The sequence below is a fragment of the Calypte anna genome, chromosome 3 (assembly GCF_003957555.1).
Source record: "Calypte anna isolate BGI_N300 chromosome 3, bCalAnn1_v1.p, whole genome shotgun sequence".
Lineage (NCBI taxonomy): Eukaryota > Metazoa > Chordata > Aves > Apodiformes > Trochilidae > Calypte > Calypte anna.
The window spans coordinates 39,209,994-39,224,296 of NC_044246.1; the positions used below are offsets into that span (position 1 = coordinate 39,209,994).

Below are 14,303 nucleotides of genomic sequence, written 5' to 3' on the forward strand. Positions count from 1 at the left end.
CTGGATTTATAAATGTTTATACACTTCCTTACATTACAAAGAATTGATAGTAACTGGTTTTAGACTGGAAGGAGGGGAGGGTGCTTCAAAAATTACCTGGTTTGTTCCAGCTCTGCAGAAATGTATTTCTATTTGGGAAAGCTCTGCCATGTCACAGAATCACGGAATCTGGAAAGGTTGGAAGGGGCCTCTGGGATCATCAAGTCCAGCCCTTAATCCACTACCACTGTGGCTACCAGACCATGGCACTGTGTGCCACATCAGTCTCTTCTTATAAACCTCCAGGGACAGAGAATCCACCACTTCTCTGGGCAGCCCATTCCAATGCCTGATCACCCTCCTTATAAGATTTCTTCCTAATATCCAACCTAAACCTCCCCTGACAGAACTTAAGTCCATGCCCTCTTGTCTTACTGAGAGCTGCCTGGGAGAAGAGGCAAGGTAATCACACTGTGTGCTCCCCAGCAGAAACTCCTGCAGAACAAGGCTTGAGTTTGTGTAGCCTGTGCAATGAAGTGAGAGAAGTGAGAGTGCTCTTTTGCACAACTAGAAGTGGAGACTTACCAAGAGTAGGGAGACTGTACATTGCAGATAGTAGCTGAAGTAATAAGAAATGATGAAAATTTGCACTAACACCAGAAATGTGCTCTTTGTGTTTAAAATTTTTGACAATTAAAAGCTGCGTGATGGCAGATTCAGTATTTTAAAGTGTTTCACTGATTTTAAGTACAGTTTGTAAGCCCTTTGTGTTTTATGTGCATCATGATATGGAGTGACGGACATTTTAATTGTCTGATTATTTAATTATGCTGATTTTGATCTATTTTTAAAGATTTTCCCATGTGATTGGACCAGAGGCCAAAACTGCAGAGGTATAAAGACTATCAGTTCAGGTCTAGCACCGCAGAACAATTGTCATGTTCACGACATTGCATGTGGTAGATTTCAAAGCAGGCTGGCTGGATTGTTTTAGAGAAAAGTGGGGGAAAATCTCAAAACTAGGTAGCTAACCTGAAGTTCTTCTGCAAATCTGAGGAAAGGACATGGAGGTGGGGTTACAAACAGCTTTCTCCCTCAACAGTCATCAGTTTTGTGCCAGAGCAATGCTGTAGGTTGGACAATGTCATTCATGGCCATACTCTATTTATAGGATATTTCAGCAACCCCTCCTGTATCTCCTGTTTCCTGATTTAAGAGCTGTCACGCTATGTTGTCTTCTCTCATTTTCCACTGGCAGTAGAAGGGCAGAGTTGAGTTTCTCCTTGAAATGCAACAGAGTATTTCTGCTTCTCTTTCTAGACCGTGGCTCTTGCCCCTGAGATTTAGAAGATGAGTCCAGGGTGGTGGAGGGCTGTGGGTGAGACACCCACGGCCAGCTTGGCTGCTTCTCTTGTCTTGGCTTCAGAGACAAGGGGATATGGCTAGTGAAAACTGGTAGGAGATGCAGAAAAAACAAGTCTATCTAGAGGGCACAACCCTGTGGGAAATCTAAGAGGTGTGGATTAGGGTGGAAATGAACTGCACATATGCCATGTCTTGCCTTGGCTGATCCCTGACAGCAGTCACCTGTCTGCAAGTGTTGGCAATTCTGCTGTGCAGAGGTGGCCTGATCCAGCTCACTTATTGGAGTCAAAGCTTACAATTTGAAAGTTGAAAAGGTTATTTGATGTAGGCCAGATGTGACTTCAGGAAACTGCAGCACAGAGGTCCTATATATGAGAAATACTATGTTAGAATAGCACTCTCCATGTTAATTTTGAGTTAACATCATTGTTAGCCTTTCTCTATATTTTCCCCCCTTTTCTTTTCCCTTTCTACTTCCCAACAACCCCGATGTAGTTTTGATGTTATCATTTTCTGTCATGCTGTTTTTGTGGTGCAGTCTTTATTTTTCAAAGCCAAAGGAGGATTTAATAACATTCAGCTGATCACAGAACAGCTTTCCTTTAAAAGCTCATTAGCTAAGGCTTGTCTCCTGGTTGTTACTTTCAGTGACATGCCTGTCACAGTGTCAGAAAATCATACGTGTATATCTGTGCCTGTGTTTATTGTGCCTCACTGACTCTCCTAGTGGGAAGTAGTGCTGATAAGGGGCTTGAAGAAAGCTTTGCCTGTACCAGTGAATGCTTATTTTCTAGTTTGCTTTATAAATGGAACCAAGTGATCCTCAGCTGAGCAGGCTGTCAGTGCTTGGACCTTGGACATTGAAAATTTGACCTAATTGTCAGTATTGGCTAGAATCAGCAGGAAAGTACAGGTTCCAGAGGTGCCATGAGCTCTTGTTAGTTTTGTTAAAATTGGTATCTGGAAAGAGGATGGAGTGCCCCTATGGAGAAGTTGATTTATCTTACCAGATGCTACACAAGGGACAGGCTATGGCAGGTGAGCATATGTCTGCCTCTGGATCTCTGCCTTGTGCCTGCTGAGTGTCCCCATCAGACAAGCTGAGAATAATGCAGGGGAGTGTGGGTCCTATGGAAGGGAGAGATGTGAAGCTGGAGCTTGGTTGACTGTGGTAGGGAATGACAACTACTGTGGTGTGTTTTGCTACTCACAAAACATCTTTTTCTTATAAAATATACTTGTGGAGTAGAGCTGTGAGCAGTGGTGTCTGCTCAGTTATTCAGAAATTAATCTGGGCCTGCTTTAGAATAATGAGATTAGGCTGAAATTCATGGAATTAAAAATAGTAGAAATCTGGTTCTTTCAAGTTGTTCTTTTTAAGAAATTCCTTCCTTCAGATGCCCCACATTATGTTATTTAAATTTACTCTGCAAGCACGAAGCACAGAAACTTGCTGAATTTTCTAATCTAATTAGGCATCTTTGGGAGCTGGAGATTTTAAGCAGAACACAAAAGATGGAAAAACTTGTGATGAAACCACAGGACAGCTGGCAGCATGCAGCAAGCAAATAAAAACTCCAGGGTGGAAATGAGTGTGCTGTGTGCATGCATCTGTGAAGGCAGGTAGGGCTGTCTTTTCTGGTGGCTGTTCAGGCTGGGTTCTGCCAGGAGCTTCTCTGTTCCTCAGCTGCACATCTCTTCCCAGCTCCTTTGCCTTTCCCTTTGTCCTGCCTTTCCTTGTCCCCACTGCCTTAGCAATTATCGTCACTTGTAGTTAATCTGCAGACCTCTGCTTTGTGAGGATTGAGGGATTAGAGTAAGAGCAAGTACCTGTGAAGCTGCAGGCTCCAGCTGAGTTTGAGGGCTCATGAAGCAGCAGGCATGTGCGATGGGACTGTCAGGGATGAACCTGGCACCTGGAGTAGGCATTGCTTATGGAACAGAGCAGCAGAGAGTTATTACCTCTGAATGAATTATAGGACTGCTTCACAAGCCTTGTCTTTCCCATTTGGGTATAGCAGAGTCATGGTTAAAGTTGCCCAGGTTATCTTGGGTTACATGAGAACCCAAAGCACAAGTCCTACTAACCTTAGTATTGCAAAAATTTGTTCTAATAGCCACTGAAATATTGGGAGGAATATAAAACTGCAAGAAGAGATGCTGTAGGATTAAGGAAAAAAGGCCAAAAGCCAAGTTAATTGGCTTCAGACATCAGTGAGTAGGTTAGACATTCTTTCCTTATAGAACTTCCACAGATCTCTAATGACCACCATGCTGCTCACTGGTGCATCAGCATCCCTCCCTTGTTTGTTTTACAGCATCACAAAATGGATTAAGTTGAGCTTGGAAAAAAGCCCACTTATTCCAAAACAGAAATGCTCACACACAGTGTTTTTCAGGACTAGCTGTAAAAATGTAAATATAGGCCATACATCAATCCAAATTGATACTTGAAGACAGACAAGTTCTCTGTCTATTTTACTGTTGTATTTTTCATTATCTTTACTTTTATTAGCAATTATGATATATTATACATAATCGGGTTTTGTTTTGTTTTTTTAAAGAAACACATTTTTTTAAAGAAAAATGTTTACTTCATTTAGGTATAAATGCGGTTAAGCCTGCACTATGTCCTGTACTCATGTATTCTTTAAATACATGCATTCCATCCTCTGAATGAAAAACAAAATAAAGCTCATCTTGCTACAGAAGCTCTGCCCTTAAAGCCTCAATTTTTTTGAAAGGTTCAGAGTGTCCTGACCTATGCTAGATATTTTAAAAGAGAGAGCATAGGATTTTGTGAAGAACAGCTTTAGCTCAGTGGAAAAAAAAAAAACAAACCAAACTTTCTAGTGGTCTGAGTTTCTTATTGTCATTCTTAATGATGTCCTTTATAGTGTTTACAAGAGTCATTGGTTTAAGAACACAGTCTTTATGGAGTTGGTGATATGTTACTTCTACCTACATGTGCTGGGTCCTGTGGGAGTTGAATCAGCACTTTAATAATGGCTTTAAGACAACTATTTGTTTTTTCCTTTAGGCTCATAGCTGGCAGCCTGGAATCAAGAATCCCTACCGCGGGGTGGTGGTATGGCCTGTTCCTGAAAATGTTGAAATTACTGTGACTCTTTTTAAGGTATGTTTTCTAAAAAGCATCATCTTTCCTGCTTCAGAAACAGCGCATGAAAAACAGTGTTTGGAAATGTCAGTTTATAATTGCAAAGGCCTAATCTTGCTGGGTTTAAGTCATTAACTGAACAGCCGTATGTCCCCAGCTTATATCTGGGAGAGAAGGATGGTCTGTTCTCTGCCAAAGCGTGCTTTTGGATTTTAGTTAACACACTGAAATATTCCATTGAGCTGATTATGGCAAGTCCTTGGCATAGAATTTAGTACATGTGTAATTGTGCACGTAGTACATGTGTAACCACTTGGCACGGGGTATAGTCTGGTTGGTATTCTTTAAATACTGTAAGCCAGAGGTTGTCAAAACACAGCTCTTTCAGGACTTCCTTCTTCAGTTGCAGTGCAGTGACCCTATTTCTTACACTACTGACTAGGAAACAGAATCCAGCTCTTAATTTCACAGTATTTAGTATGCCAGACAACCATCCCACTACTTATGTGATTGCAGTCATTGGAGTAGAACTGGAGTGTTTGAGTACTACAGAGAATCATAGGATTTTATGGGAGGATTTTTTTGTTTGTTTTAGGAACTGCTTTTGTTGCTTTAAAAATAAATTTATTTATGTGGCAGTGAAGCAGGAGAAGAAATCAATGGTTATACTAGGACTTATTTCCTAAATATCATTGGGAAAAGCCCTTTCTGCATAAAGGTAAACAATACAGCTTTGCACTTCTGACAGTGTAGGAGGCTGCCTGGGAGGCAGAAGATTTCTGGGATTTTCATTCCATTAGGTTTTTTTTGTTCTTTACTCTGGTATCTCCACACTCTAATTGTTCTTATTTATAATTGTTCCTTTAGAGCTTAGGGCAATAGTAACATAGTTTTTTCTAATTAGTAATATTTATATTTCTTTGTCTTGGGGACTTCCCTGAATAACTGCTTAGAAATGGTTTCTGGTAGTCTTAGACTGTGAATTTATTACTTGGTTCATTAAGCCTTAAAAAGGGGATTCTCTCTTGTTTTGTTTTTTTTTTTTTTTTTTTCCCCTCCTCCCGTCTTTTTTCTCTCTCTCTCTCCTTGGGATCACCAGTGAACAGAAACAGTTTGCCAGTGATACTAAGTATCATAAATTTCTCTTTCCTCATAGTAGACACACAGTCTTCAACTGATGTTCAAAAGTCCACTAATAAAAATCGTTTGCTTTTGCATGCTTCAAGAGCCTCTACTTGGATTAAGAAGTTTAGCACCATTACGTGACTTCACTGTGTGTCTGTATAATCTGAATAGGGTTATGTAATGCAGTATATATTACTTCATGTTTTGAACATTTAAAGCGAAGCAGAAATGTAGGCAGTGCTTGATTGTGTATGTGATAACATGCTACATGAAGAAAAAGAAATTGTTTCTTTTGGATGGAGCTCTGTGATACTGTGGCTCTGGAGTAAAAGTGTCTCCCAGCCTTTTCCTGCCATCCCATGATACCTTTTTATTCCTCCGTGCTCTGCTTCAGGGCTGTATTTGGTAGTACAGCACAACAAACTTGCAGTTGTGCCACTGAAAATGAGCGTGAGGGGACAGACAGAGAAGGGCCTCCAGAGCCAGAGGTGAGTATTGTTACAACCTTAATTTTACCCAGCACTGTGACTCTGCAGGCAGATCTGCTTCACTGGGCTGCCTCCTCTTCTTCCCCAGATGAGCGTGCCCAAAATAAGAGCTGGTCAGAGAGGAAAGTTAATAACCTGAATAAACTCAGAGGATATGCCTCCTGGGAATGCTGCACGCTGGTCTCTGGGGGAACAAACTCAGGTTTTTATAATCAAGATACCTGAGTTCCCTCAAAGCAGCATCATGTTGTCAGGCAGCTTTTATGCAAATCTGCTCTGACTGATCCTCTGGCTTCTCCAACAAAACTGCTTGTGAGTGGCCAAACCCACTTTTTTTTTTCCTAGGGTTATGCAGGTGAGGCAGCAGTGTGCTTTGAATTAGCTGGGTAGTCACTGTAGGGACTGTGCAGGACCTGCAGCCTCCCTGGGTAGATGAGCTGTGAGTGGTATGTGGCAGACAGGCAGAATACCTGGTATTGTAGTGTAGTTTAGTTTAGGTACTGCAGGTAGTGTACTTTAGACTGTGCCCAGTCCTCTGGCTTTGGTTCAGTTATGTAGTGGCACTACAGCTGTAGTGCAAGGTGTGTCTTGGCACTCAGAGAGCTGACATTTCTCTGGCTGGTACGTTCTGGACAAAGACAGTCAAAAAGAACGAGCTCTTTTTTTGCACAGCTGACCCATTGACTGGTCAGCACTAGAGCAGTGGGAAGGGAAGTTTGTAATAGCACACTGCAGCCTTTTTGGGAGCTGACTTACAAGTCAGGTACTTATATCATCCCTTCCTCTGGAAGGAGTGAGGCAAAAATGCTGAAGGCAGTAGGGCTCAGAAAAAGAGTGCTCAAAAAAAAGTGCTCATCTTGCACTTCTGTAGAAGTCCCTTGAGCTGCCACTCCCCTGAGGAGGATGGTGACTGCTGAAGGTTTGGCACTTCACAGTAAGTACACTTAGCATGGCCTTGTTCTTTAACAAACAGTAGTTGTCTTCTTTCACTACAAATCAAGAAGCTAAAGGAAACTGCTGGCTCCATGTCCACACTGTCAGAGCCTGCTGATGGGAGCAGGTTGCTCCAACAGAGCTTTGTAGCAATCACAGATAACAAATTAGCAGAGTGGTGCTGTTGGAAATAGAAGTGCAGGGAAGAGAAAGAGCGGACTCCAGAAAAGACAGCTACGTGTTTTGGGAAGTGATTCACACAGTAGTGGCTCTGCATTTGTAAGTGGCTGTTGAAATGTGTTGCTGGTAGGATTAGGAGATAAGTCAAGGTTTCAAGTGCTGATGAGAATGTTAAGAATATCCTCTACAGTAGTCACCCCTGGGTACTTGAGAGCTGGCTAACAAAGTGCCTGTGATCAGTCAACAGACAAGATATTTTACGTTATCTGCACATCCCTATTTTGGGTGTTAGCTTCTTTCCAACAATATAATTAATTCTTAGGTAGGCAGAGCTAAGTGCTGGAGAGATGATAACCTTATTTTGGAAAACTTTCACTTCAAATAAATGAAAGCATTTTGTTGCATTTCATTTAATTCTGGGATGCTGATAAAATTTAATAACGCTCTAGAGTCATGTGAGGAAAAACATCAAATGGATATAGTAATTTAGCTTCCCTTGACTAGTTCTAGCTCCTGCCCATCCAGCTGGCTGAAGTGCTGATTACGTAAAAAGTGCCATCTATTCTCAAAATTTAACTTCTTACTTTGCCATGTTCTGCCTGGATTTTTCAACCAAACTGGAGAGAAAGGGATATTGTGAAACAATAAGCCTATTGTGCATTTTAAGTCCATGATTTGTAGTGCTTTCATGGGAAGATGCACAGAAGTCAGAAAAGCTAGCTGAATTCCTATTTTTTATTCTTTCCATGGTTGCACTCCAGAAGTTCATTTCTAGAGTCCCTGCATTAGCAAGGTTTAACCATCATATATGAAAACTTGTATACTTTTCCATGGTTTTATGTACAAATGCAGAGCTGCATCAACTGTGAGAGATTTTAAATAAGAAATTTTCTCTGCCAAGCAAGCTGAGTGCTTTTAGCAAAGCTAAGTAAACCTGAATTGTACTATTAGGGTTTAAGTTGCAACATGCTTACCTTCTAGTTTAAAAGCAAAGTGAACTTCCCAAGCAAAAACGTTTGTTCTTCTGCAGTAATGTGGACTTTGCTTCATTGGATTACAAAACCCACTTGTTTTGTCAGTTAATATGCATGGTTTATTACACCAATGTACTATTGCAACAACAGGGAAGATTACCAACTCTGCATTCCAAAGTTTGAAAGCAAGCCATATTTAAAGGCACAGCCTGGAAGCACACTCAAAAATTAGTTATGAATAAATTAAACATAAAATAGATTATAAAAGGAGGCTTGTATTGTTGAATATCTTCTTGCCCCAGAATATCTCAGAATAAATCCTGTCTCGTCTTTCTTGAAAGCCTGAGTCCATGTGCTTTGATTATAGTGTGGTAACTGGCCATGCACTAGCAGGAACACTGCAGTAGAGCCAATACATTGTCTCAGGGAATGAAAAAACCCACCACCCCAGACCCCTTTGATAAGGTCATTTCCCAGAACAAAGGAACAAATCCACATTCAGAACATGCTTGCTTCAGTTCATGAGAGACCAGTGGCTTGACTGAGCACTATGGAGGATATTTTGTAGGAGGAAAAAAAATAGCCCTGTAGGCAAGACAAAATGATGTTGTGTGTAAGAAGCAAAAATCATACACTCAGGAAAACAAGCACACTTGCACAGTGAACTATATCCACTACATAGTGTGGGGACTGATTGTAAAAAAAAATTGACCACAAATAAATTTCACTCCTTGCTTCCTTTCTTGTCCAGAGGCTTTACAGAAAGCTTAACAAAAGCCGACCAGAGTTGTATGTGATTTTTCTAGACTAATCAGACCTCTGTAAATGGCATTGAAAGCAACAAGAATTGGGTCAGATTTTAAGTCTTCAGCTTCAAATAGCCAAGTACAAAAGCTGAGGACAGATGCTGGAGTACCCAGAGCATCTGCTCTAGGTCACTGGCAGAGGAAGATCACAAACCCTGTCATCATTTGGTCTTGATTCAGTATGACAGTTCTTAAGTAGTTATTCCCCAAGAAGAAAGGCTGAAGATTAAGGCTGGTATGAAGTGATCTAATTGAAAGGCAGGTTTCAAAAGCCAGGAAAGCTTAGGCAGGAGGCATGGGGAAAGAAGGAAGGAAGAAACTAACAGTCTGAAGATCTCCCCTGTCCACTGGCTGCTGATGAAGAGAAGGAGCAGTCCCTTATTTGCTGACATCTTTCTTTCACTGATATTAAATGAGATACTGAAATAACTTCACCTTACTGAAGAAGGGTTACTTCAGTTTTCTGAGACCACCTTATACACTGTAGAAAGGATCTAGTCCTTGACAAAGGTCCTTGCTGGATGGGCTTATGATGAACTAGTCATGAGAGAACAGAAAAATGTGAAAGACACATTTCTTGTGGCTCTTTCCTTGCCCAAACCCAGAGAGTTGTCTGATTTGGGGTAGTTGGTACATGGATGGGCAAAGTGGGGTCACAGAATCTGGTGGGTGGAATTGCAGAGAGAAGTTTATAGGGCTGAGCTTGAGACCAGCATGTATCTAGGGAAGTAGTTGACAGGGTTACTGGGAAAATGGAAAGCAGGCTAGATTTTTGTTGATGAATGGGAGTGCTCTACTGACCTTGAGAGGAGAGCTGAAGAAACTCCAAGGGTCTCGCTGTGGGAGAACTGTAAGATGATGTCCTGTCCTTTGCTTTCTTCCCTGCTATTGGCTTCTCAATTGAGCATTAATTATTTTTTTAAAACAGTAAGGTAATCTTTGTAAAAGAAACAAAAACAAAAGTGGTAGGGGGAAAAAAGGAAGGCTCTAAAAATTAGTTGAAGAGATTGAAGAAGGAGTCTTATATTGAGAGGTGAGTGCATACAGAAAGAGAAACAGGAAATGGGGTACATCTCTTGATATGAAGAATGATGATTTGCTTTTATGCAATAAAGCTGGGGTAGGGCATTTTACACAGGTGTGTAGCAAAAGGAGAAGGGCAAATGGTTTAAAACTTGAAGAGGGAAAATTTTGGTTAGACATTAGGAAAAAATCTTTTCTGTAAGGCTGGTAAAACACTGGAATAGGTTGGCAAGGAAGCTGTGGCTGCCCCCTCCCTGGAAGTGTTCAAGGCCAGGTTGGACTGGGGCCTTGAGCAACCTGGTCTAGTGGAAGGTGTCCCTGCCTATGCAGAAGGGGTGAAGCTAGATGATCTTAAGGGCCCCTTCCAGTCCTACTCATTCTATGATTCTATGAAAATGAGGATGAACAACAAGTTATTCAAGCCATTTGTCCAAATACAGTTATCAGTTCAAAGTAAAACCGTAACGAATGTAGAATAGAGTGTAGTTCTGCATCTGTGGTATGTTGGTCAAGAAAATGAGCATTATCAGAAAAATGGCTTTTGCCAACTCCCTTTGCATTACAGCAAGGTATGAAGCCATTTCGGGCTGAGAAAAATACTGAAGACAGTTAGTTTGTTTCTTGAGCATTTTAGGTAACTTTCATTATTTGCTTTCAGGAAGGAGGATGGGTACGAGGTCTAGCTCTTGTCTCTAGGTATTTGCAGCTGTCCAGTGATTACTTGTATCTGCTTGCAGATGAGGCGAGGGTTTGTGTGCTGTGTTATCAGAGTGGGCTTTCATGCAAAAAGGTCAACTTTGTAAAGTCCTCAGTGTGCTAAATTCATTGCTTGAGTTTTATGTGAGAAATGAATGGAGAATATGGGTTAGCCATGTGAGGGAAGTTTGTGTTACAGCATTTTTTTACCATCTTCAATGGTAAAAAAAAATAAATCTTCAAATCTAAAGTAATACGTAAGATTAGCCAGATTTGTAGAAAAGGCATTTTTCATAGAGACCACATGTCAAAACATTAGCCCAAAGGGTGTAATGGTGGTTCCAATAGAAACCGTTTTGTAGCTGTAATCATAAAAGTGTCTGTTAATGCTGACACATAATAAAGTTGTAAATTACCTAGTATGCTTCTAGACTATGCATGCTTCTCCCTGGACTTCTCATAAAAGCATTTTAGTGAGAAGAGTGAAACCACTTACCTGAATGTTGTAAAGAAGTGCTGTGGCTTACGTGCATGAGCTTATTCAGGGCTTTCTGTTTCTAAAGACATTTTAAGTCTGGCAAGAACTGTGTATTGGCTTTATATTTTAAATTTAAAATCTGGATTTGTCTTCTAATCTGGAATGTTTTATACATATGCAATGTGTCCATATTTTATTATATTTAATACTCTTCAAACTATTGATCAGGCTCTTCAATAGACAAGTCCTTGAAGCTTTTAATTAATTTTTTAAAATCTGATTCTGGGTAGTTGGTAGTAGTGTATTTGGGGGTAATACACTCATGTTTGTTTTTATTTTTGAAAATGTTCACAACTTGCTTCCCAGTGCATGCTAAAATGTTGAGTGTTAAAAAGTCTTTTCATTAAACAGTATTACTTGACTCTGTCAGATTATCAGAAATACTCAACAGAGCACCTGATGCTGTAGCCTTCAGAGGTGTGTATCAGCTCCATTGCCATTGTTGAAGAGCTTTGTTTTTCTGTATAGATTATTGCCTTTCATGAAGTAAATGACAATTATTTTGTTTGTTACATGGGATAAAATACTGGGCCCTGTCTTCTCAAGCCATTTTAGCTAAACCTTCAAGCTTGCATTAGTACCTTTTGTGAGAGTTACGAAATATATTGAGCAGGGTGAAATATTTAAGAGTTTAGTCACTTATTATGGAGTAGCTTATTAAAACATAAAGTGATTAATGATCCCATTAAATCTCATCATGTCATTTTATACTGTATCAAAGGAAGCAATTAAATACAAAGGTAATTGCCTCAGGTTAACTCTTGAAAATTCCAAGTATTGAATAGCTCTGTTAGAAAAAACAATATCTTTAGAATTTATATAGGATGCCTCAAACCAACAGTTATGATGCACTTTATTTACATGATGCAGAATTCCACAAATCAGATTAATGTGATGGACATATAAATAAATAATCTGATTTTTACACATACATTAATTGGAACATAGAGATACCTCAGTATAATCGTGTATGTATCTACTTGCTCTTCCATCTTTATGGATAATGGTGCTTTATGGTTTTACACTCATTTGTAGTATTTAAATTATTCTGATTTTAAAAAAGATTCTAAAATGAATTTATTAGTATTTCAAGATAAAAAATCAGTTTTAATACATGTTTCTAGTAACATTTGATTTTTTTTTTTTCACTGAATATACATTACATTGTGGACTAATGTATTTTAAAATGCATTTGGTAGATGACATCTGTGGTTGTGTGATAAATACATCTAATGATGGTGCTAGCAGTATGATGTGGTGTTGAACTTCCTCTATAAGCATGTCAGTGCCCAGCAGGACTTCTGCAAGGAGGATCAGTGTTCTATGGGGGGGACTGCAGAGTAGTGAACCCACTTTGCTGGATTTTGTAGGAAGGAGGAGATACTGCACTGGAGGAGATACGCTGAGATCCTCTTATGGATGAGTTCCTTTACAGTAACAGGAAGTGCTACTGTAGTTAATTCAAAGAGGAGGTTTCCAAGTTCTTTGTGTGCTGGAAAAGAAATAAATAATTGCTTCTGCTGTCTATTAACACTGTAAGCTTGCCACTTACAAAATCTCTTGTGTATTTGATGAGAACTAGTTAAAAGAATCACTGCAATACAGTACCTCTCCTCACTGTGTGTCTGACTTGGGGGCAAAGCTAAGTGTAACAAGGATGGTTAAAGCAAAGACTAAGATAAGGCGAGTTGAAAAGACTGAATGTGAGGCTTATAGCAGTCTACAAAGAAAGAAAGGATGGTAATAATAGAGATAAAGTAGAAGTAAAATATCTTGATCCATTTTGTCAATTTACAGAAGCAAGATGGGACTCATGCGGTGCTTGGTGTAGTATCAGGAGCGTGCTCCAATTAAGAAAAACTCTGCAGGTGCTTAGGAGTCTCATTTGATGATGGCAAATGCTGATTATGCGGAAGTGACATTTATCTACTTGCATCTATAGCATGCAAACATCAGAGGCAAAGCAGCAATTAAGTGGTTTCCTATAACTAGAAATAGTAGGATGAAATTACAGTATAGCAAAATTAGGCTTCATATCCAAAGAAAGCCTAAAGCCACATTCTCCGAGTATGAGAAGATGTTTTGCAAGAGGAATACAAGTTATTTTGCAGTTGTTCAGAACGAGGATTGGGTGATTAATTAAGGATATATTCTTTTAATAAAGGAGTCTTTTAAAAAGTAGGATCCTTGGTAGAGGCATGAAGGGGATTACTTAATGTATCCACTGTTATCTTCATTTCAGACAACAATAATACAGACCACACCACCAGACTGTAAACTCATTAAATTGGAAACAAATGCTAAATATACAGAACTCATTGTTATTTGCCTTCCTGTTGGTGAAAATGTTTTCTGATCCTCACGTGTGGTGCAATAGAAATGCTGTGAAGTAAGAATAGATATTTAAGAAATTTGCAGTGAAGTGCTGAAGCTGACACTTTGGATCACAGAGTCTGGGCACGAGGAGAGCGGCGTGATGCTATAGGTGTATGCCTTCTCATGCCAGCTGAGAGCAGTGGCTTCCTCCTCTGTTCTTTGCAATATGTAGATTTGTTGTGTTTATTTAGGAGGTAGAACTTTAGAATTAAAGACATTTTAATTTTTTTTTAAATTTTATTTTCATTCCCCTGGATGAAAGGAAGTAGAATTACAGGCCTTTATCAGAATCAACCTCATGTCTTTGCTGTAGGAATCTATTAAATCTTCACATGCTTATCATCTTATCGGCATCTGTTGAAGCCTACATCCTAGCTAAAATATTGTCCTCTGTTATCTCCATTGGGTAAAAATATTTGTGACTCTATGAAAATCTTGGCTGAGTTACAATTTCTTGCACTCTGGATTATTTTTAGACTTAAGTTATCTGGTTTGTTTTTCTAGGATCCCCACGCTGAAGAGTTTGAAGACAAAGAATGGACGTTTGTCATAGAGAATGTAAGCTGGAATATTGTTATATTTTTTATATATATGTGTAAGATATAATAATTTAAAGGATTAAGAGGTCTCCAAGCTTGAGTGAAATTTGAGCTGCTGAACCTCACTAAAGCCTTGCTCTGCAGTAGTAAAAGCTTATTAAAA

At 39.6% G+C, this 14,303-nt stretch overlaps 1 protein-coding gene across 7 annotated transcripts in view; it reads left to right on the plus strand.

Annotated features, from left to right (window-relative positions):
- EHBP1 (EH domain binding protein 1) overlaps positions 1–14,303 on the plus strand; it is a 221,909-nt gene that overhangs the window by 39,930 nt on the left and 167,676 nt on the right. For all 7 annotated transcript variants that reach the window (XM_030448584.1, XM_030448583.1, XM_030448582.1 and 4 more), the window contains 2 exons: positions 4,385–4,480; positions 14,106–14,159. In XM_030448584.1, the coding sequence (XP_030304444.1) occupies positions 4,385–4,480; positions 14,106–14,159 (150 nt within the window). The remainder of the gene's footprint in view (positions 1–4,384; positions 4,481–14,105; positions 14,160–14,303) is intronic.